Source organism: Vigna unguiculata, chromosome 6 (genome assembly GCF_037176805.1).
Source record: "Vigna unguiculata cultivar grain cowpea cultivar isolate G323 ecotype 2 chromosome 6, ASM3717680v1, whole genome shotgun sequence".
NCBI lineage: Eukaryota > Viridiplantae > Streptophyta > Magnoliopsida > Fabales > Fabaceae > Vigna > Vigna unguiculata.
Window position 1 is genome coordinate 44,419,485 of NC_140797.1, and position 26,264 is coordinate 44,445,748.

General features: G+C 28.8%; 1 protein-coding gene and 1 pseudogene across 1 annotated transcript; one reads left to right on the top strand and one right to left on the bottom strand.

Moving 5' to 3' along the window:
* The first annotated feature begins 1,479 nt into the window (after positions 1 to 1,479).
* LOC146885915 (uncharacterized) lies at positions 1,480 to 2,786 on the top strand (annotated as a pseudogene).
* A 3,341-nt stretch (positions 2,787 to 6,127) lies between these two features.
* On the bottom strand, positions 6,128 to 16,962 carry LOC114187122 (beta-amyrin synthase-like). The gene is made up of 17 exons (XM_028075255.2): positions 16,841 to 16,962; positions 12,896 to 13,119; positions 12,594 to 12,779; positions 11,610 to 11,699; positions 11,230 to 11,427; positions 11,058 to 11,142; positions 10,782 to 10,948; positions 10,217 to 10,405; positions 10,011 to 10,124; positions 9,808 to 9,927; positions 7,815 to 7,937; positions 7,612 to 7,710; positions 7,324 to 7,380; positions 6,870 to 7,238; positions 6,695 to 6,775; positions 6,521 to 6,604; positions 6,128 to 6,429 (listed from the first exon to the last, which is right to left on the bottom strand). The coding sequence occupies exons 2-17, from the start codon at positions 13,094 to 13,096 to the stop codon at positions 6,307 to 6,309; spliced, it is 2,286 nt and encodes a 761-aa protein (XP_027931056.1). The 5' UTR covers positions 13,097 to 13,119; positions 16,841 to 16,962; the 3' UTR covers positions 6,128 to 6,306.
* Between the last annotated feature and the right edge of the window lie 9,302 nt (positions 16,963 to 26,264).

The window sequence follows — 26,264 nt, forward strand, 5'->3', positions numbered from 1 at the left end:
AGAAAATTTGCATTTCGTACATAAAATATAACACCTTTGCTCTCAAGTAAAACACTTAGCAATTTGATTTATTTGTCTAAATCAATGAAACTTTGCTTAGACTTAGGTCACTGGACATCGATGATATGAAATTAATCAATGAAACACTATGATTATTATATCATAATTATATTTCTATGGCAAGAACTGCAATGATTATTCAAGAAAGAGGTAGAAATCAAGGTAGTCGTACCCTAAATCAACTTCAACCTATTCGGTGTCCTATTGGTCCTCCAGAACTAGAATCTATTTTGCAATCACGGATTATAATTGTTGAATAACTTTTTAATTTTTAAATCTTAATTTATTGTAATATAATATAATATACATCAATCTCTTTGTTTCAATATGTTTTTTTAGGTGCTATTTCAATTGATGGTAATCAATCACCACCTACCACTTTAATGTTTGGTGGTGTCAATCAAATGTCGATCCAACATCTAATGACTTACCTACTCAAAATCCTTCAAGTGTATATTCATAATGAAGTTGATAGGAGACTTGTCATACCTGGACAAAAAGTTAGCAGACCCTAAGTACATCCAATCAAACATTCAATTCAATGTTGCTAATTTTTTGTTTGTAAAATGATTATTTGAACATGTAGGAGCATGTTTGTTCCCGATTCTATGACTTGAGATATAATATCTGAAGTATTGATGAGAATGCCTAATCCAGCTGAAAAATGGAAAACTTATTGTGCTGATATATCTTTTATCTTTACATTACATTTACTTATCATTAATTTTGATAAATTTGTATTGGCGTAGAATAAGTACCGATTTGCATCAGATTATGACTGTAGCATGACAAGAAAGGTTTCGAATTTAACATGCATGGATCGCTATTCTGACTCTTTAGCTAAGGTAAGAAAAAAGGCAAGAGAAAGAGAAAACTAAGATAATATATAAGACTTAAAAGGTTTTGGGCCAAGATGAACAAGGACTAAGATGCGAGACACTTTAATTGACATATGAATGACATAAGACTGGAAAAAGAAATCTATTGCTGGTAAAAACAATAGGGTTGCCAAGCCATAGGCTATGGTTCACACTGGAGGGTCAATAAGCTTTAGACAATACTTGAAAAAGATGGTATTCATTTTCTCATTTTTTAGTAATATCTACGACTTTCTAATAATACTTATATATTATATAGATTTTGTGGATATCATTAGTGCATCAATCATATACATAAACATACTATAAATTTTGATATACATTTGGATTTTGATAGTATTCATTTTGTAGAATTACATATTATTTTACAGAAGGCGAAGTGTAATGGGTCTGTTTCTTATGGTGAACTATACAAGAAAGTTCATAAAAGAAAAGATGGTCAATATGTCTCCAAAAAAGCAAAAAATTTCATTGTATCTATACATGTAAAATAATTTATTTAATTATTTAATCTTATATTACAAAATGATTGATTTACTGCATACAGGAATCATATGAAAGTGTTATGGTAAAAAAATATGGAGAAGATGTATCAAAGCATCCTAAAGTTGATTATGAAGTATGGATGAAAATGGGAGGTGAAAATAAGAAAGGTAGAATTCACGGTATTGGTCGTAGCTTGGAACTAGCCATCATTAGTGTGAATGGTTCATCTTCATCAGTTGTAGGTCCTTCCACAAATCCAAATCATGCATCTCCAATAGAAGAAATCACTGCAATAGCTACACAAATGTCCCAAATGCAACAACAGATGTAGACACAGTTACATGCACAACAGGTGCAAGCTCAGTTGAAAGCACAAGCAGATATGCATGCACAATTTCAAGCACAATTCCAAGCACAAATTCAAACACAAATGCAAGCACAAGTGTAAACACAAGTAGAAATGCAAACAAAATTTACAACAACAAATGCATACACAAATGCAAACACAGATGGAGTTTTTCAAGACACAAATATTTCATGTATTAAAGATATCATCGCCACCGTCTATCAAGAAACATGGCGAGAACAAAATATGAAGATGATGATGTTTTGTTTTGTTTTTAAACTTAATGATGTATGTTGACAATTGTGAAGACTACTGTCATTATGTTCATTACTTTTATTATTTTGAATGTGATAATATTTGACATGTTTCATATAAAATGTTTTGCAAGATTTATTACTAAATGTTATATTTATATTAAAATGCATTTCATAAGGTACAAGTAAAAAGCATGGAATATTTTGGACTGATGCAATTTGCTACAATTTTACTAGGGATTAGCTAGAGATAAATTATTCAATTGGCGAGGGATTAGCTAGGGATAATTTTGCTAGGGATTGGTTAGGGAATAGCTACAACCAATTTACTAGGGATTAGCTAGGTATTAGCTACAATCTATTTGCTAGGGGTTAGCTACAATCTGTTTGCTAGGAATTAGTTATGTATTAGCTACAATTAATTTTCTTAGGGATTAGCTACAATTAGTTTGTTAGGGATTAGCGACAAAGTGATTCTCTAGTTACTTAGCTACCTATATTTTAGCTACGATATAATGTCTTCGCTATTTCCTCGCTAATTTTTCACTAAATCGTTTTGCAAGGATTAGCTACAGATTATTTTCTCGCTAGTACGGAACTTTCTTGTAGGGTATTGATATTATTTCTTTGTACTATTTTCTTGTAGAGATTGAGTGGATTTGCACTCTGTCAATATCCAATCTCGTTCGTCCGGGTGAATAAAAATGTTTGGAAAAAACAAAAAATAAGTGTTAATTAAAAAATTAAAAATAAATTGTCTTTCTTTAAATTTATGTTTTTTAAGTAAAATAAGGTTTTTATTTTTTTTACATTAAAAAAATTATTATTAATTATTTTTCGTTTTGTTTAATTAAAATAAAAAATCAGAAATTAAAATTAGAAATTAAAAATTAAAAATTAAAAAATTAAAAAGTTCAAAAATTATTTATTAATTACTTTACGTTTTATTTTATTTTATTTATTAATTAAATTCAAAAATTAAAAATTAAAAATTACAAAAACAGTTTTTGAAACATCAGTTACTCATGATCTCAACTTCCCTCAACTTCCTCCGACCACTGCTGTCAACTTCCTCTAACTGGCGCTCAGAGCATCTTTTAATCTACTTGGGGACATCAAATTTGGGGGATTACAGATTCATTCTGAAAAAGAGAATACTCAAGCGTGTGAGAGTCATAACCCAGAAAAGGAATACAAAGAGACATTCAATTCAGTGTGAAGGATAATTCAAGAAAAAAGCACAAGGAACGAAAAAAGATCTACCCACATATAAGGTTATACCAATTTTGCTCTGTTCTGTTTAGTTTGGTAGCATATTAATAGTATGAAATGCATATAGAAGGAACAAAATATTTTCATCTCAAACATTAAAGTTAATAAACCACAATCAAAACAAAATTTAAACTGGAAAGGAAGGGGTTTGAAAGTGAAAAAGGGTCACGGTGGCACGTTCTGATGGTGGCTGTTTACGGCAAATGGTTTTGGGTGGCTGAAACCATGTGGTGTTTGGTTCGGGTTGGCCCCGTGAAGAGGATCGGAGAAGAAACCTTTCGGGTTTGATCTTGAAAACGTAATCATAGCATGGAGGAGAAGAGGGATGGCGTTCGTAGGAGATGGCAACATCGTTCGAACGTTGCAGCAGTGTGAATGGCGACAGCGACAAGGCTTTCAATGGAGGCGCGATGGTGGGAGAAAGATGGAACAGAGAACTTCGATGACGGCGACAAGGCTTTTGATGCCGATTGACGTCGTCGCCGGCGACTCTGGCATTGAGTGTAGCGTCTGTGGTTGGTGGCAGCGTGAGGTAGAAGATGAAGTTGGGGACGTTTCTTTTACGTTGCTGTTTTAAAGAACATGAAGTAATTGTGCATTAGGGTTATTTTAGCAGATTTCACTTTTCTTCATGCACCTCCATAATTAACTCACGCACTCCTACTTTTCTTAATTAAGTTTAGCAGATTCACCTTTCTTCACACACCTCCCTGATTAACTCACGCACCCCTGCTTTTTTAATTAAGTTTAGCATATTCACTTTTCTTCACACACCTCTATAATTTAATTCATGCACCCTTGCATTTAATTTGGATTTTGGTTATTTATTTACTTCATGCACTACCGAATGTAATAATCTCACACCCCTTAAGTTTTATTTTACCTTATGTACTTGCTTTTTCACTAAGCATACACTCCACTCCTTTAATTTCCTTTTCTAGGCTAGGATTACTTTATGCACCACGCATTTTCCCTTTATGCATCCCGTTTCCATATGTGTAGTTTTTTCCCATTGCACCCACATACTTGCTTATGCACTTCCATTTTCTATTTTCCAATTTTACCTTTTTTTAATTAAATCTCACATTTCAATCACATCATTTTCTATAGTAATAAAAATATTTTAAATTGAAATAAAAATTAAAGTAGTTTTAAAAAATGATAAAAAAAGAATAAATAGAAAAATTAAAATTATTTTCTTTATTTTTTCTTTTAGTGTCTAATCGACCGTTCACGTCGCACGACACTTCTTTTTTAAATAAAAATTATAAAAATAATTTTAGTGTCTAATCGACCGTTCGCGTCGCACGACACTTCTTTTTTAATACAAAAATTATAAAATAATTTTGGTGTCTAATCGACCGTCTGCGTCGAACGATACTAATATAAAAAATCATATAAATATTTTGGTGTCTAATTGATCGTTCGCGTCACACGACACTCTTTTTCAAAAAAATACAAAATAATAAAAATGTTTTTGGGTGTCAACCGACCGCACGTGTCGCATGACACTTAATTTCAAAAATGTCAAAGGACAACTTTAAAAATTAAATAATCTAATCAAGTTTTAGCAAGAACTACGTGATCCTTGATCTCCATTGTGAATGGAGATACGTAGGAGCAGGGCAAGTCCTTGTCAGCTTCACTTCCCAAAAATTAAAAGGTTTTTCCAAATTGTTTTTTAAATAGTTTTATGAAAAACTATGTAGCCCTGATTTTTCATTTTAATGAGAATACGTAGGACCAAGGTTAATCATTTTCGGGTCCTCTTTACTCAAAAATATATTTTGTTCAATATTTTCTTATTTATGGGAAAAATAAATATTTTAAAATAAACACATCTTTTTTGCAAATTTAATTAAAGGTACCGCGTTTGGACGGGCACTGTAGGGTGCTAATACCTTCCCTACGCGTAACCGACTCTCAAACCCTAAATTTGGTTTTCGCAGACTTTATTTTATTTTTATGGTTTTCCATAGTTTTCCAAGATAAACTATGGTGGCGACTTCTAATCTCTTTTTCCAAATCAATTTATTTTTAGTTCGTCGTCCCGTCGCGATTTAGGTTGCGATATGACATTCTTCCCTACCAGTTTGTTTCGGTTCAAATTTTTTATAAAGGTTCAAGCAGTATTTTCATGACTCATCATGTCAATGGGCTAAATTATATCGTAAGCATTTCTAGAAGAATATGAAACAATCTTTCTACAAGTTAAGAAACATCTTTTAAAAAAACTTGTATAGGAGAACTTTTAAAAATTACTTTATACATAAAACACAATTTAATTAAAATTGGGAAAAACTGATTTATTTAGATAGTGTAATGCATTAAACTATTGAGGTTATTTCTTTGTACTATTTTCTTGTAGTATCACAGAATAAAAAATATTAATGTGTCGTTCTCATTATATGTTTAGAATTTATTATTTATTATAGACTGTGCAATTGAGAAGATCTTAATGTATAATTTGAAACAGGAATTTTATATGGTATAATTTGAAAATATCCCAAAATACATATTCTATAAAATAGTTTTGAATTGAGTATAATATATATATATATATATATATATATATATATATATATATATATATATATATATATATCATGGAATATAGTTTCAAATTGGTTACAAGACTTTATGAAATAGATAAGTTGTTTTTTTTTTTTCATATTATCATGATAAGAGAAGAAATTATGAATTGCATTAAGAAAAGCCTAACTATTGAATCTAAGTTCAAGAGCCGTATATGTAAGTGAAGCATACTCTTGTATTGCGAGATAGTGATAAATAATCGTAAAACTTATACAAATTTCAAAGTTGTAAATAAATATAAGAAAACATATAACAGGCTCTTTATTGTTGTAATATTTAATGCAAAATATTTGTTCCAGAATTACATAACCATACTAGAAAGAAAGTTATTAAAGATTGTCACCAACTTTGATTTTATTTGCCAAATTGTTTTTATGGGTATGGCATTGTGTTCTTGAGCTTACAACTTCTCCAGTTAAACAGAAGTGGAATTGACTGAAACATTGGTACGATATTCACTCAAAGCCAACAGCGGAAAAACATTTCTGTAGAATGCATAATGAATCAAGCAACTACTCTTGTACATCCCCAACGCCTCCTGCCACAATTAAGTCACACACAAACATTAAACAATTTTGGTGCAATGATATTAACTAAGATAGTTTAAAGGATAGAGATTTGAGAGGTACTTGTTGGGGCCAGTCACCATCTTCTAACTGAGAATTAATGAGTAATTTTGCAGCACGGTGAAGAGGTGTTGGATCTCTCTCAGCCTACATATGCCAAATTCAGAAAACGAATAACAACAACACTTAAAGGCATTAGAGATGTTGAAATCCAGCAGATGCAAATGAGAAGAGTACCTGTCCGCCATTAATTAAAGCCATTAGAGCCCACGCTGTTTGAACAACATGCGATCGATTCCCTTCAAGACCCACGTACGTCTTCATCGCACATATGCATTCATTAATATTTATAATTAATGACATTTAAGCTAATGGAAATTATAATCATAGATTATGTGGTTTATTTGCAAACCTTCATCGGACAAGAAAGATAACTTTCTCCCCACCCACCATCCTCATTCTGTATTGAGAGTAGAAATTTGACAGCTTTACGAATGGCGGCGCAGTTAGTGTAAGTGTTTCCGGCAGCAGCTAAAGCTCCGAGTGCGAACCAGGAACTGTAAGTGAAGCAAACTCCCCAGTTCCCATGCCAACTTCCATTTGGTAATTGTTGATCTTCAATGTACTGTGTTGCTTTCACAATGAACTTCTCTATTTCTTCCCTTCTGTGATTTGGATATAGTTTTTTGAACAATACTAAAGCCTGAATTGCTGATCCAGTACCCTCAACATACTCGTGCTCGATTACTATGTCAGAAAGAAATTCCGCCGGATTCAGATTCTACAAATTAATAAACAAAAAATAATGAGATGAACATCAGCAAACAAATTTATACAACATTGTAGAATCATCAATTCAAACTTACTTCCAACCACTTTTGAGCTTTTGCAGACTCCCACACAGATAAACCTCCATTTTTGCTCTACAGTAACCAAAACTTGTAGTTTCGTAAATAAAATCATATTTAACCAATTTAAATGTGTGGAAACTTCAATAAAGGAAAAATATTAAAACAAATTACAGAAAAAATGTGCATAATTTTAGCACTCCAAGGACGTGTGATGTAAACAAAGATTAAGACGACAGACCATTGATTGCCAAATAAATCTTGTGAAATTGAGAAGTGTGCTACCACAAATTTTACAATACTCACCTGAAGTTGCAATATAAAATTGACCGAGTCATACATCCTTTCAGGTTCCAAATTTTTTCCCACAATCTCTTGTGGCAACATCGATAAAAGTAAACAACACTGAAACATCGGTGATTGGTTAGTTAAAACCATGTGACGTATACATGTTTTATTTATGAAATTTTTAACAAATAAAAATGTTTGTAAGCTAAGCAGTTAAATACCTTGAGACATTCTGCAGTGCCGTCAGAAATTTGTAATCCGTGGTCTCTATCAGCTAAGGTCCATGCCCCTTTAGAAATGTGATGAAACATACTCTCGAAATCTCCTGAACGGTTTTCCACTACCTATAATTTTACAATTTCAATTCATTTATTTGCGAGTTTTTTTACGTGTTATTTGATAACATTGTTTTTTACTTTTTATTAGTGTTAAGTTTTGTGAATAAAATCAACTCCTACCTAATTTTTATCTTGTTTAATTCTCTAGTTTATGTTGTTTTTGCATTGTTTCGTATTTTAGTTGTTTTATGTTTTTTTACTTTTAATCTCTATTATGAGTGTGTGAAATAAAACAATAAGAAGCAATTCTGGTGGAGGAAAACAAGCTGAAACTCAAGGAAGCATGATTGGACATGAAAGATTTACTTTTACACAAATACCCATGTCGAGGGGCACCGAGATCAAGTCCAGCACTGCAAACATCGAGAAAGGACTCACCTATATGTATATACTGCCTTGGACCAACCTTGGAAGGCCAAAAAATGACCATTGGGCGCCAGGGTCACTAGCTGGGCGAGTTGGTAGCTCGCTGGGCGAAAATGACAGACCAGAACTGCAGTATTTGAGTCGTTGGGCGAAAATATGGCTCGCCCAACGAGTTGCATGTCCGAGAACGTCGATTTTAGGCCTCGCTGGGCGAGTGTGAAGCCGCTGGGCGAGAATATCGACCCCAATACGCGAATATGGTTATTTAATCATGTTTCTATGAGAGTATTAGGGGATTCCTCATTTTTTACGAATAGAAACACCTTGGGTGCTTGGGAGAGACTCTTGGAGGCTATTAGGGGTGTTGGGAAACTTTCCCTTCTCCTTCTTGAGTCTCCTTCTTCATCCATGGAGGTTTTACTCCTTTTGGGTTTGATAGGATGAAGGGCTACGAAATTGAAGACGGAGATACGAATGGGAGGCGCAATTGAACCATGAGCAGTATTCAAGAATCTTAGGAGAGGGATTGTTTCTACTTTATGGTTCCAATTTCTTCCCTATTCTTCAATTTTGTAAAACCCTAGGTTCTCCACCATGGAGAACAATTTCTATTTGTTGAGATTAGTTGTAAAACATTGAATTGTTGTGTAAAATTGTGTTGTTAATTTATATGCTTTTCCAATTCATGTTAGTATTTGATTTTCATGCTTAATGTTTGATGTGGATTGTTCCCATGCTTGATTTGTGATTCTTGAGGTGTTGGGAAACATCTTTAGAATCTAGATTTAAAATTAAATACCTAATGGATGCTTGTATCTAGGAATAGAACTTGGTTCATTAGTAATCTTAGATTCTTGAAACTAATGCATGATTTCACTTGTTGAGGATTCAAGGAATTGAAACTTGATGAGTAATCATAGGCTCAAAGGCTCTAGGAATAGGATTTGAGTATTATTTTGAATTGATTTTAACATGAATATGAAATTGGGATAATTTAGAATGCATGAGAATAAAATGGTTGAAGTCTAATCTTGACAAATTGTAAATACACTATGTTAATTTCTTGTTGCACACCAACTGTATCATAAAATACAAAAAGAGTTTTCATTGTGTTTGTGTGAACTTTGTGTCTAATTGAGTCGTGAATTGCGAGAGTTGTCATGCGTTGCACAAGTCCCTTGGGAGAGAACGATAAAATACTTATTACTTGTTATGTGCGACCGGTGCACTTGCCGTGTTGGTTTTTCACTAACATTATTCAATTTTTTTATTTTTGTTTAATGTGAACTATAAACTCACTTTCTAAATAATATAAGTAGTTAATTATTTCACTAAAAAAGTAATTAGTTATTAAACTTCATTACTTAGTTCCTTATTAGTATTTATGTGAAGGATAAGTATCCATCCAAAATAAATTGTTATATGAATTATATATTTTGTAGAAATTAATTCAGGTAAGAGTTCTTTTGTATGTTTAAGAAGTCAAATCTTAATTTAATGATATACTCACCTGGGATTTCTTGATAAAATCATGTGCTTTTTCAAGTGTAGGACCAAGATCATCAATTAGACCAGTAGCGAGAAGAGCTTGAACGGCGAAACCAACATCCCAGCTTTGGGTATTTATTCCCTACATTATTTAGACAATTACATTATTTAAGTTATCATCTTCTATTATCAGAGATTAAAAATAATTAAGATGTATTTATATACCTGTACACACATTCCATCTTCTGAAAGCCATAAATAATCTGCGACCCTTGCAAGATGCTTCTTAAAGGAATCTCCATTTGGATCGTCTACCCAACAAGCAAGCAAAGATCCAGACTACCAAACACAAACATGAAGTCACCAAAACTAAAAGTTCCGATTGGTGCATACTATAAATAATATATATGCTTTCAAATTATGATGAATACCTTGTTGATACACCCACCATGTATGTATCGAGTATTTTCATCTTCGTAGTGAATACCTTTTATTGCAACTTCAAGTGCCTTTTCTCTTATCTTATTGAAAGGCCAGCGTGTGAGAAGTGGCTCAGTCAATACATAAGCAGTGTCCCATATCAGATCTTGTATCCAGTGATGCGGATAATACAGATCTTCCTGTCATGTATGTAAAACAACATAATTATCCTTTTTCTCACACTCACATTATGTGTTGATGTATTTTCTTTCATAATTTTAATTTTTTTTTTTGAAAAATCAATAAATAACATCGTTTGTAACGAGTGTTATATGAGTAAAGGAATAAAGGATTTGTGTACAACATTTTTTAGGGGAGGGAATGTTTGTCATGCGTAAAGATTCATTAGATCTGCAACTTTCAGATTAGGTTGTCACTTTTTTTGACCATTTGAGAAATTCAACATTTTTTTTTAAACTTCGCTTGAATACGCATTTTACAATTTAATCAAAAGAATTATAATTATTTGTATAAATTAAACATGAATATTTCCACTAGTGACAAAATATTCATTACCTTTGCACATTTGTGACGAGCTTTTATCCAAGTCTTTTCATCATAAGGTTCAGTAAAGAGTTCTTGTCTCAAATTTGTGATTAGAGGTGTGACTGGACACACGAATCTTTTCCCATATATATATGACATGGGCATGTATACATGCCGACAATAATACCACATTTTAGCTGCATTATTTAATTAAGGCGAAAATAAGATACAATAATACTCGTTTTAATATTGATTTAAGTAGTCATATTTCTTAAATAGTGGAAAAATAAAAAAGAAATATTTAACCAGGATGCATGGGGAGAAAAGTAGGGAGTATCCAAAATTCAGGGGGCAATGGGTTGCATCCACTCCAATCAACAATACCAAGAACCTGCAACAATAATAACATTTTTTGAATTAAACACAAAAACTTACATTTGTTGATTTGTGTGTTGAAAGAATAGGAAAGCATGCATACCGAAAGCCAAAACTTTCCCCATGAAGGCATAAGTGTAATGGTACCATGATCATGAATCCACTTTCTGGCCTTAGCGCAAGCGTTCTTATCACCTCCATTCGCTCCTTCTCCAAGAATTCTCAGAGTTACGTAATTCAGTGCCGTACAATACATCGTGCTTCCACCCTCTATGTGTAATCCCCACCCTCCATCTTCATTCTTCCCATGGTTACCAAAATTCGTATATATTAAGAACGAACTTTCAAATTTCATGAGTTATGTATAATTTAAAGATATAATCATTTTAACAAATGGAAAAGCAAAAGGTGAAAAACAGCATGTATTGTTTTCTTTCTTCAACATGAAGTTAAATTTGGTATATTGAAGTTGAACAAGTGTACCTGATGATTATACAGGAAACGGAGAATTTCCTTACGATGTTCTTCTGAAATTACAGAATCAAGATGTCCTGTACTGTAGATGGAGATGATCTGCGATGTTTGATGCAAATAAAAAAAGTAATATAATATATAGAATTTTGTCAATTTTCATTTGTTAGACTAAGATATTGAAAAAATCAATAAAAAGTACAGCACGTTATGTTTAAATATGTATACCGATACGAAGAGTTTGACAAGAATTTAATCGAGATTTGAACTTTCCAAATTTTAAGAATCGTATAATTATAATATGAAATATTATGGATCATATAATTATAATATTAAATATTATTGGTGTTCAGAATTTTTATGATTATAAAAATATAAGATATATGATACATAAGATAATATTATAAAAAAGAACTTGTTATTTTATTTTATTCATATTATATATATATTAAAAAAATTAATTTAAATAAAAAACATAAAGTAAATATTCAAAATAGTGAGTCATATAATAAATTTTAGAAGAGTTTAACAAATCATGAATGAGATCATTTTATAGGAGCATGCTATTGAATTCGATGATAGTAAATTTAAATTGGTATGAATAAAGTTGAAGTTGATCAACCTAATAATATTTTCAAATTATTATAAAGTGTTATCAACTTTAATATTAATATGAGTGAGTTTAATGATTTCTCTTATTTATTATTGGATTAGTTAAATCAAGTTAAATATGCATTCTTCATCCTTCTGTTATTTTTTACAAAATGGTCAATCGGATTACAAATCATGAATCAAAAATAATTATCAAATAATTTTATGTGATTTTTTAATGTGGTCACGAAATTGTTCATTCAAAAATTTTCCTTCTTCAAAAACAACTTTAAACGAAATATGAACTTAATGTCGGAGCACTTGAAATGAGTGTGGACTTGTTCTTAATAACCAATTTACGATAAATTTTCATATTAAGGAACATTTTAAATAAGTTGAATTTACCATGATGGGAGTGAAAAATTGACAACCCCCAAGGTGAGCAGGCCAATGGCCATCACTAGTTTGCAGTGCCGAGAGGTAATGAGAGGCTCTCTTTATGGTATGAGTAGCCTTCTCCCATGTAATTTCCTCATCTTCTTCTATCTTCACTTTTCTTATTCTTTGTTTGAATTCTTTTTCCCTCAAAACCTGTACATAAATGGAACATAAAGTTTTATATTATTTATGCATCTTAAAAGTCATATCAATGATCTTTAATGCATCTGAATAACAAGGTTTTGTTGAGGATAAGAAAGAAGAAGTACCTGAAAACGCCAAAGTCGATCGCCACATGCCTTGCGCTGAAAGCGATTTTGATAGAAGTGTAGACGAGCTTCTTCAACCTGGGCTCGTTCTTCATCAGTTCCTGCTTCAGAATCAAACTCCCATATTTGTCTTCCTGCAAAGTTGTTTGTGCTGAATATGTATGGACTCTTCCCTCCATCTGCTATCTTCAACCTCCACATTTTCTTAATAACCTTAGTTGTTTCTGTGTCATAAATATATGTATACTTTAAGTCTCATTTATTTTCTCATAAGTCACGCAAAACTAATCCAAACAAAATCACAACGTGCAAAATATTAAGGGTGGACTTCATTTTTTTAATATCTAGATCGTGATAAAATGGATCGGATCATATCTTCAAATTAATTTTTAAAGCCAACAAAGTCAATATCCTTTGATGGCTTTGATTTGAGTTTTCCATGAAAGTTTCGTCATTATGTTTTTAAAATTGAGTGAAAAATTGACAACCACAAGGTGAGCAGGCCAATGACCATCACTAGTTTGCAGTGCAGACAGCGTAATTTTTTCGTATTCTTAAAATATAATTATAAAAATAATAATCAAATGTTAATATATATATATATATATATAAATATATTAAAATGTATATATATATATATATTGATATATATAATTATTAACAAATAAATTAATTAAGTATTTAAACTATTAAATATTATTGAATAAAATTTTAAAATTTAAAAATATGTAATTATAGATTTATATAATTAAAAATAATAAATAATTATAATACAAAAATTCTAAAAAGATTGTAAAAAAATATCGGTAGTTTTAATAAGTCAATCCACTTTCAACTTCACTCAAACCCGTTTAATTTGTAGATTAATTGAATTCAATTCAATTCACTTTTAAAAAAAACTCAAATTTGTTAAACTTGTTTAATTTGTAAGTTAACTGAATTGAAATTCAATTCACTTTTTATATTACTTAGTTAAAAAATCAAAAGTATTTTGAAATTTAAAATATATTTGGAGGTAGAGAATAAATTTTGAATATGTAGGAAGAAATTCCACGAGGAACCTGTCATCGGGTCCAATAAAAAAAATAGAAGGAGTGTAAAGAATAAGGGAGTTTCTTCTGCACCCCCCAATATTTCTTTTGCACCTTCAAATATTCATGCTCTTTTATTTATGTCTTTGGAAAATTAAATAAATAAAAAAAATTAATTAAGTAAACGTAATAATTAAACAATTATGAAATGGCAAAGTTAGTTGACTATCTGAATTAATTATCAGTAGTGTTTTATATACCATGCACCCCCTCTTCTTTCAATTTCACTTAAATTGCAATTCTTTCACTTTCACCTTTTCACTTTCATTGCAAAAGAAAAAATTTTGATGGTGGTTGAGGTGTGAATTTTTCAGTCGAGAGTTCACTCGTATTTCATCATTTGCTTCATTTCTTCTCAGAAAAAGGTACGCGCATTAGAATATAAGTTTATATTTGATAAGTTTATGTCTGAGGTAAATGTTATAGGTGGAAAAAATAAGAAAAAACTGAGCTGCGTTTTTAATATTTCATGTTACATTTTACGAAAGTCATTTTTATATACGGAAGTGGAAACTTCCGAGAAGTGAACTTGTGCAGAAGTCAAGTTATTTTTTCCATATATGGAAGTCGACTTCCGGAAGTGTATATGTAAAACGGAAGTTGACTTCCGAAAGACAAGTGAAATTATACGGAAGTCAAATTATTTTTTACCTTATACGGAAGTCGACTTTTGGAAATGTATGTTGGAAACAGAAGTTGACTTCCGGAAGTGTATGATTAAAACGGTAAAAAATTTTTAGTGTTACGAAAGTGGACTTCCGGTCTTTAAGTGAATTTTTCGTAACGGAAGTCGAGTTCCGAAGAGTATTTTTTTTTGGTAAGTAGCTTTTTTTGTGGTGAATATATTTTTTCCACTTCCGTAGTAAGGTGGTTTCTCTTATTTTTTACTTTTTCCACTTCCGATGCTTTCTATTTTCTACTATGCTTTCTTCTTCTTTTTTTTCACTTTTCCACTTCCGTAAATATTTTTATACTAAGCTTTCTTTTTTCTTTTTTTTTTCACTTCTGTGTAGATGCTTTTAGACTAAGCTTTCTTTTTTCTTTTTTTCCACTTTTCCACTTCCGTAGATGACTAAGTGATATTTTAATTTAGTTTTATTTTGTAATTTATAAATTTGTTAGGGTTGGAATAATAACTTATGTTTTATTTATTATTTATTTATATTATTTATTTAGTTTTTATTTACATGAATATTTATTTTTTGTTTATATATTTTTTATTGTTATATTTTTGTGTGTTTTAATTATTATTTGTTTAAGTTTACTATTTATTTATTTATTTATTATTTATTTATTTATTTATTGTGTGTTTGTTTTATATTTTTGAATGAATATTTTTATTTTTTATTGATTTAATGTTATTTTTTTTATTTTTTTTATGGTTGAGTGTTTATGTATGTTTTATTTATTTATTTATTTATTTAATTGTGTGGGGAATATTTTAATTTTTTTATATTTATTTTATTTTGTAATAAGTGGTATTGATAATGTTAGATTATAGGTGGTTACAGTTATCTAAGATGGACGATTTCCCTTGATTTCTCTTATTTTATAAATGTTTTATAAATGAGATAAGTGATGGAGACTATAAAAATAATTTTACGACTGATCAAATATTTTTAACAAGAGATATAAACAACTTGTCCTAGCCCTGTAATTAAAAGTAAAATTATTCAAACAATATAATTAATTAGAATAATCCAAAATTATAAATAATAATTATAATTTTTCAAAATAATAATTATTTAAAATTATTAATATTCAAAATTATAATTTATTATTATTATTATTATTCAAAATTATAATTAATTATAAATAAAATTAATTAATATTTTAATTAATTAAATTAAATCAAATTAATATTAAAATAAATTTCAAATAAATTTGTTCAATTATTTAAAATTATATTTACTCAATAATAAAATTAATTAAAATTAAAATTATTCAAAATCGTAAATAACTAAATTTAAATTATTCAAAATTATAATTATTTAAAATTATATTTACTCAATAATAAAGTTAATTAAAATTAAAATTATTCTCGTAAATAACTAAAATTTTAATTATTCTAAATTATAATTTTTTAAAATTATACTTACTCAATAATAAAATTAATTAAAATTTAAATTATTCAAAATTGTAAATAACTAATATTTTAATTATTCAAAGTTATAAATATTTAAAATTATAATTATTTAAAATTATAATTATTGAAAATTATAATTAATTAAAATTATATTTACTCAATAATAAAATTAATTAAAATTAAAATTATTCAAAATCGTAAATAACCAAAATTTTAATTATTCAAAATTATAATTATTTAAAATTATATTTACTCAATAATAAAATTAATTAAAATTTAAATTATTCAAAATCGTAAATAACTAAAATTTTAATTATTCAAAATTATAATTATTTAAATTTATATTTACTCAATAATAAAATTAATTAAAATTAAAATTATTGAAAATCATAAATAACAAAAATTTTAATTATTCTAAATTATAATTATTTAAAATTATAATTATTTAAATTTATATTTACTCAATAACAAAATTAATTAAAATTAAAATTATTCAAAGTCGTTAATAACTAAAATTTTAATTACTCTAAATTATAATTATTTTAAATTATAATTATTTTAATTTATATTAACTCATAATAAAATTAATTAAAATTATTCAAAATTGTAATACTCTCTTACGGAAGTCACATCTCATTCTCAATCACGGAAGTCGACTTCCGGTCAATAAAAAAATGACTATATATGATGCACCAAAGCAAACATGACAGAAACAATCAAAAGAATTAAAAAAATTAAAATATACAATAGGGGGTATGTATACCTTACCTGTTAATGGAAAGAATGGTGAAGGGAAGAGGGAGAGCGGACAAAAAATAGAGAGGAGTGGGGCACCTTAGAGAGGAGGAGTGAGGCACGTTAGAAAGGAGAGTGGGGCAGATGAGAGACTGGGGGTTGAGCGGCGGCTAGGGTTTAGTCAAAACAAAGTGAGACATTAAATAGGAGAGAGAAATAGAGATTGATTGATTTAAAATTTTAAAAGGAGAAAGCTAACCAGTGCCCTTAGGGCACTGGTTAAGGAATCATTAATGTGTATTAATGAATATTAAACAAAATATTAATGAATATTAAATAAAATATTAAACACATATGTACAACACTTATGGGTATTTTTGTCTTTTAATTAAAATAAAATTGGATTAATAATTGTTATGTCAGATTTTAATTAATATCACACTTAACTATGTACTTTTGTAGAATTTCGTGTATATTAACTATCTTTAACTAGTGCCCATTGGTTAGCAAGACAGGAGAATGCTAACCAGTGCCCTTAGGACACTGGTTAAGGAATCATTAATGTGTATTAATGAATATTAAACAAAATATTAATGAATATTAAATAAAATATTAAACACATATGTACAACACTTATGGGTATTTTTGTCTTTTAATTAAAATAAAATTGCATTAATAATTATTAGGTCAGATTTTAATTAATATCACACTTAACTATGTACTTTTGTAGAATTTCGTGTATATTAACTATCCTTAACTAGTGCCCACTGGTTAGCAAGACAGGAGAATGCTAACCAGTGCCCTTAGGACACTGGTTAAGGAATCATTAATGTGTATTAATGAATATTAAACAAAATATTAATGAATATTAAATAAAATATTAAACACATATGTACAACACTTATAGGTATTTTTGTCTTTTAATTAAAATAAAATTGCATTAATAATTGTTAGGTCAGATTTTAATTAATATCACACTTAACTATGTACTTTTGTAGAATTTCGTGTATATTAACTATCCTTAACCAATGCCCGACACTAGTTAGCAAGACCCATTTTAAAATAGTAAAAGGACAGTTTTGGATTTTAAGAAAAGTTTGGAGTTGTAGAAGAAATATTGGGGGTGCAGAAAGAAAACCCTAAGAATAAAGGGGAGCGAGAGATCAGATGTTGGTAAGCCTGACTCACTCTCTTCTTCGACAAGGGGCTTCTCCATGCACTTCCAACCTTTTTCCGGTACCCCAAAAATTACTCTTTTATCCTTATCTAGTTTTACCTACCTTGGTCGTTGAACAAAATTAAAAAAATTTACTGCTGCTACTATTACTTTGCTTTTTACTTTTGCGAGCCTGCACCTCCAACACCTTCAATGGATGTTAGGTTATGTTGTGGATGTCGACATCCGCAACAAACATTTTTTTTCTTTTCATATGTAATTTTTTTTTTTTATAAAATTTATGATTCATAAATTCCAGTAAAAAGTGTATAATATGTATAAAGATTAACATGGTGGTTTGATAATTTTTTAAACATTTATTTGAATATGTTTTCATTAGAAAAAATTAAAAAATGGGGGTAATTAACAAAATGCATTGCGGATGTCAACATCTGCAATACAATTTTAACGGATGTCAGGTTATGTTGCGGATGTCAACATCCGCAACATACTTTTTTTTTTTCTTTTTCATATGTAATTTTTTTGGATAAAATTTGTGATCCACAAATTCCAGTAAAAATTATATAATATGTATAAAGATTAATATATTGATTTGATAATTTTTTTTCATTTATTTGAGTATGTTTTAATTAAAAAAAAATTAAAAACAGGGTAATTAAAAAATGCATTGTGGATGTCGACATCCACAATATAAATTCAAGGGATGTCAATTTATGTTGCGGATATGGACATCCACAACATACTTTTTTCTTTTTTTTTCATATGTAATTTTTTTTATAAAATTTATGATCCATAAATTCTAGTAAAAATTGTATAATATGTTTAAAAATTAATATAATGATTTGATTATTATTTTTTATTTATTTAAATACGTTTTCATTAAAAAAAATAAAAACCGAAAATAATTAAAAAATGCATTATAAATGTGAATATCTACTGTACAATTTCAACGGATATCTGATTATCTTGTGAATGTTGATATTCACAGCATACTTTTTTTCTCTCTCTGTTAATTTTACTTTTTGTGAGGTCAAAACGGAAATTAAAAATACTTTTAGAAGTACAGAAGAAAGGGTTCGGGGTGTAGGGAGAAGCACCGTCAAGAATCATGATCCTTCTTCCCGATCGATCTTCCTCCTTCGTGGGTATCTTCCCCCTTACCCCTAACTCACGGAGCGGCGCATCACTCGCCCCAGCAGAGTCGCCGGCGACCACCAGAGGACTCGCCAACGTCGCCGCGTCACCGTTTTTCACGACGAGACCAACGGCGCCATCCGCAATTTGCCTCTCCGGCTCCGCTTCGACCAACCGAGGTCAGCGCCGGCGCTGCCAACCAAAAACGCCACCGACGTCGACGATGGCACTCCTTCTTTTCTTTCACGCGGAGCATCTTCTCTTCCCCAAGCCTCCAACCGTCGCGCGCCGGATCGGGAACAGCAGTATGCACCGTCGCCGTTCCGCGCCCTCTCGGACTCTCCGGCGGCATCCGCCGGCGATTTTCTCCTCCTCAATTTTATTTTCGACTGGTTGCGATTTGGTGTTTTGTGTGTTATGATTTTTGTTCCAAGAAAACACTCTCACTGGTGGGATCTCGTTCTGCGTTGCTCTTTGAATTTGGATGTAACAGAGATGGAGAAATTGAATGTGTGTTGGTTGATGGATGGTATCTGTGGTGAGGAGGAGTGTGTTGTGCGTGCTGGTTTTGTTATTTTTCGCAGGCGGAACGTGCAGGTGAAGGTGATGATGAGTGAAGCAGAGGGAGTGAGAGTGCAGAGATGGATGGTGCTTAGGCGGTGATGAATGGCAATGGAGGTGAGGAATGAGTGCTAGGCAGTTTGGGTCTTGATGAAGACGAGGTGTTGAAGCTGGTTGGGATTTCTGGTTCGGTGTGATGTTGAGTAGCGGGGATGGAGTTGTGTGTCTGATGAGTGGTTGGAGAGGAAATTTCGGAAGTACAGGGACAGGGGTTATGTTACGGTGATGGGAGATGAAGAATGAAGAGGAAAAACGAAGATAAGAAAATGGATATGGCAAAGCCATGGAGTAACAACATGACATATTTGAATCATGATCCAAATAGATGAAATGCAGCAAATCCAACACACAATTGCAACAAGTATACAACATATCTAACATATCTGAATCATGACCCAAATAGATGAAATGCAGCAAACCCTACACACAAAACAATTACATCATGTTCTAGTATTCAGTAAGTATTGAAGATGAAATACAACGAAGCCCAGCATACAGCTACATCATGCTCATTTAAGTGTTCAAGGTGCTTTACTTGCTTCTTGGAGCTCCCTTTGTGGTGTGCTGAAGTATCTTCGACTTTGTTGTTTCTACACCTTCGTCCTGGATGTGCTTCTTTATAATGTTTAATTTCTGTGAGATTGGTGATGAGTGTAATCAGAGAAAGAAAGCAAGGGATGAAAAAAACATTCTGCGAAAACAAGTTGGTATCTCTCCTTTTGTTAACTTTTTTTCCAGCCTCTCAGCTTAAGACCATGTGAAGGGACCGTCTAAAGACCACAGGGTGTATAGACCAGTAACGTGCATAGTAACATGCATGGTTGCACATAGTAACATGCATGGTTGGCGATTGTTAGTTGCACCACCGATAAGGAGAGGGAAGGTAGGTTAATATCAGAAATTTTCATTTCATTTTTCCAAAATCAAATAAATTTAAAATTAAAGAAAGATAAAATGAAATGAAATAATATAAAAATAAATAAATACATATATTTTTTTCTCAAATTAATAAACATATATCTTATTTTACAAGTTAATTTTACTTCTTATTTTCTATCCGGATGAAATTAAGTGTGTTCAAACATAATCATGCGAATTGCATTAGAAAAAACTAAAACTAACATAAAGAATGGTAGAATGTTCGTTAACAAGTGAAATGATCTGAATAGTTTAAATAAAAAAGGTTTAAATATGTTTTTGGTTCCTCAAGTTTCAGTGAATTTTGGAATTAGTCCCTCATAAAAACTTTATACCAATTTAGTTCTTCATCTTTCAAAGTGCGTGGATTTAGTCCTTTTAACCAAATTTTGTTAAGTTTATCTGACGTTTCAAGTGCATTTCATGATAGTATTTAAATTATTTACCATGTTTGACACATTTTTGCTTCAATGTTAACTTAAATACTATCATGAAATGCGCTTAAAACGTCAGATAAACTTAACAAAATTTGATTAAAAGGACTAAATCCACGCATTTTGAAAGATGAAGGACTAAATTGATCAAAAGTTTTGATGGGGGACTAATTTTAAATTTCGCTGAAACTTGAGGGACAAAAACATATTTAACCTAAATAAAAAAGTGTGTACTATAGACGAACAAAGTAAATTATGCACTCAAACCCTTTTCTTCGTAAATTTGATTTATTCTACAAAAGAACAAAGTATGGAGAATTATTTTTACCTTAGATACTATTCATGATGATACAACAAGTTTAATGTAATAAATTTGAATGTATACATTTTCTTCTTTTTCTACACAAACAACCTTCCAAGTATAATTAATTATAAAGATTAAAAAATTATGTTGTTTACAATATATCACTACTAAAAACACTTATATTTCCTGTCAATTTTGTTTTGAAATTTTTTTTATAGAAAATACTTACAAATTTTATTGTAAAAAAAAATTTGGAAGGAACTGCTACTAATTTTATTACAAAATATTTTGTATAAAACACTTTTCGCAACAAATTTTATAAAAAATACTTACAAATTTTATAATTTTATAGGAAATAATTACCTACAAAGAAATTACCTGTCATACAAATTTAACAAATTTTTTCTTACAAATTTGCAAGAAAAATCTCATACAAATAAAAATTTCTAGTAGTGTATCATGGAAGAATGGAATACTTATACTTTCATTAAGTAAATTACAAAATCAGAGTTCAAATTAAAAAAAAAAAAATCACCGTCATATAACAAATCTTATTATAAATACGAGTGTGGATGTTTACATAATTATAACAAATTTTAATATTAAATGTTTCTAATTAAGCATTCTATTTAAATGTTAAATAAATTAATTTTACATTAAATTTATTTATTTTATAAATATGTTTTTTCATGTAATAACTAAACCTTTTTTAAGGGTACTTTTCAAAAAATTAATTATAAATTTGTTAATAAATAAATATTAACAATTTTAATTTATGCAACATGTATTTTATATATTTCATATGATAAAACAAACAACATGAATTCCTACATGTGAAAATGTTATATTTAAAGAAAAAGAAAAGGATTCAATTGAACTGAGAATCAAACTAAAGAAAAAAAAGTAAATAATATCACTATTTTTTTTTTTAAATCCTTTAATGTGATAGGTATTAATATTAATATGATTAATATTTATAATACTACAACATCTCAAATTTATAATTAATTTTTAATACAATATTTTAACCACATTATTTTTAATTCATTTAAATATTTTATTATACACGTTTTTTATTTTAAGCAACACAAATTATGTGTTAGATAATGAAAGATTTTGTCTGAGATATTTCGTCTACTGAATTGGAGAACTTCGTCTACCGAATTGGAGAACTTCGTAACATGATCAGATGAATTGCGTTTAAAGTGTTCAAACTTACATAAAATACAATTATAACAAAGTAATAATTTTTTTTTATTTACCTTACTATAATTATAACATGACAACTTTACTGTAAAGATAAGTTTGATGGAATCTTTCTTCTCCTCCTTCATTAGCAACCTTCTAAGTGTAATTATTACATTTATAGTTTCATCATATAAATATCTCTTACAAAGTCATTTGAAACCTAATTACAATTAATCAAAGTTACCAGTCATAACAAATCTTGCCTAGATTTGAATGTGGGATGCCACATTTTCAATCCACACAGAATAAATGAAAAAAAAGTTAAACAACAAATCCTTCTAAAGTAAAAACTCATTTATTATGTCTTCTTACAAGTCTAGAAAAACTCATCTAAACAAACTTCGACAATATGAGAGCAAAAATATGTGTGGAAGTTGTGAGCGTGAGTGCATGACAAAATGATAATTAGATCATCATGTGATTTTACTCCTTCCAACATAAAAAATGATAAAAAAAAAAAGAGTACAGTTTTTAAATACAATAGAGGTAGAAGAAAAAACCTGAGCAAAGATGATGAAGAGGTGAAGGATAAAATCCTTAGTTGTTCACTCTTAATGTGTTGAAGAGCTAAGAAATTGATTCAGAATTATCCCTTTACGTTAATGTAATCTAATGGGGTGGGATGATTTGTCTATTTATGGAGGTTCAATGGGTGGCACTACTTGTTTGTATTCACATGAGTATTGTTCATGCCAATTAAAAATGACTTGAAAACATGTTTGATTGCTTGTTTGTTTTTGTTGATTTGAGAGTGTAAATTTGCACGCAAGTTACAAAATTTGACACTCTAAAATGAAAAGAAGTGCAGGAAAAGACAGATCATCTTATTAAAATTAATTTATTGTCCCTCACTTTTAACAATTTAATTTACTTATATTTATTATAATATATATAATAATATATATATATATATATATAATAATAATAATAATAAATATATATATACACTAATAATAACAATAATTATAATTATTATAATAATTAATATTATATAATAAAATATGTATAATAATTATATATTAATTATATGAATATCGATAATATGGTATATTATTATATATATATAATAATTTTAATTATTATAATAATTAGTATTATATAATTATAATAATATTATTATTATTCAAATAAATATATTCTTAAAAAAAATTAATTCTCTAAAATAAAATATATTTAAATAAATATGAAGTTAAAATTAAATAGTCTAAATTATAAATTATTTCAAGTTATAATTAAAAATAATAATAATTATTTTCAGTTATTAATTATAATTTAAATAAATTATATTTTTGTAGTTTTAAATAACATTTTTTATTTTATTTGAATATCATTTCTTCTATTTACATTGAAAGATAAAATGGTAATCTTACAATTTATTCTTTTAAAAATTATAATTTATTAAATTTTATAGATCACATCATATATAAATTTTCGTAAACTTTCCACTCATATCCATTCAAATCATATAATCTTTCTTTTATTCCAAAAAATCTCATCTTAACCTGCAAATTAATTCAAACAACGCAATTTTACTCCCCCAAATTCACACCACAATCCAAATACAACATAAATGTAATGAAAACATTCTGTTTTTAAATTCAACAAGAAGAAGTAGCTGGTGAAGGACTAATATTTCATTGTTCACTCTTGATGATTTAATTCTATCCCTTCTATAGTAATATAATATAATGGCACGATATCCCTCTGTTTATGTATTTATGGACATTTACAACCGTCAAATAATGACTTGCTATATTATTTCTATAATAATGTGATAGAGAATAATGGCACGATATCTCTGTTTTTATGTATTTATGTACGTTTACAACTGTCAAATTAATGACTTGTTATAATATTTCTATAATAATAAAAAGTTGTTATTAAATATTAAATTTAAAATAAAAATATTATGTATTTTACAAATTTAGCCACTTTATTATTTTTATGTTAATAAGTTGTTTTATTAATATAAAACTTTTATAAATTAAAAAGAAAGAATAGAGATGAGAATTTTTGGAACAATTTAATGTGTGTCTTATCATGATTCCATTGAAAGATTCTATTTATAAATACAATTATATCAATTATATGTGTAATTCAATCAAGTCAACAGACGATATTAATTAATAACAAAAACTTAATTATAATGAAAGTCTAAAATCACATAATTTCAAAACTTTAATATTAAATCCATCCATTTAAAAATATCAAATTAAAAATTATTTGAAAAAGAATATAGTAGCAAACATAATTCTTCCAAATTTTACTTCAATTGTTACTAGCTTGAAACACTACAAGAAGATGTATCGTTAACTACCAACTTTAGTAATAAAAAGTTGTTAGTCACTATAGTGATCAATTTAGATGCTAATGTATAAAATAAAAAAAATTAGTTACTAAAATAATTACTATTATGAACAAAAAATCATTGGTCGTTAAATTAGCAAGTAATTAATTTGAGACTAATTAATTGTTATCTACCAAAGAAAATTGGCCACAAAACATTAATTTCTAACTTAGTCTATCTCAAATTAATCATTGATCAATTCTAATTTCTTATTCATAATAGTAACTATTTTAGTAACCAATAATTTTTTATTTTATAAATTGATATTGATCACTATAGTGATTAAAACTTTTAATCACTAAAAGTTATTGAAAATAAGACATTTTCTTAGGGTGAAACATGTAATTTAAATAATTTAATAGTTTCATTATTTAGTCTTATTATTTATTCACTTTCCTGAATTAGGTTTTATTGTAAATTTAATTAAATTTTAGTATTTGATTAAAGAAAAAAAATGAGGACCATAACACATTTATGATAAAAATGCATGGCACACACAAGCAAAGAATACTTATCATCAAAAAAATTAAGTGAATATTAACAATAAATTAAAGCTTATTAATCAAACTTCTCCGCATATTAAGAGATTTTTAGATTTTTCATTAGTTAATCGTTTCACATTCTAAAAAATGCCTTCAAAACTCATTAGTCTTCTTTAAAATTCTTTGTTTTAGAAGATTTAGTATTAATTTTTTTAGATATACTCTGTCAAATTTTCTTGTAGATTGAAATGGTTCATCAACCTCAGAATTTAAATCTATTATGTCATCAAACATATTAGCTTATTTAGAACCTAATTCCTATTTCTCCACAAAATTGAGTTTCTTAGATGTCAAAGAATTAAGAACTATCTTGAAATTAGGTGAATCTAAATCTTGTAACCCATGCAAACTATCGACAATGAGTATAATATCATCCAAAGAAGACATATTAGTTAAGAAATTAGACTCTATTAACGTACTACCAATAAAAACATCTATATTCTTAATTATATAAAATTTATTCATAACACAAATACTGTCATGATTAATCATCGTTGGCTCAGGCTGTGACCGAGCAACCGATTGAGCAACAGACCACACGACAATAGATTAATTCATCAAAAGATGTTTAACTATGGGCTCCACCATAAGCTCAATCACATGCTTTTATATAACTATGTAATTATATTATTAATATACACCAAAAAGATTTTGAACATATATTTTGAAAAATTAAAATATATGAATTAGAATTTTAAAAATATCAAATATATTAAAATTAAAAAAATCACT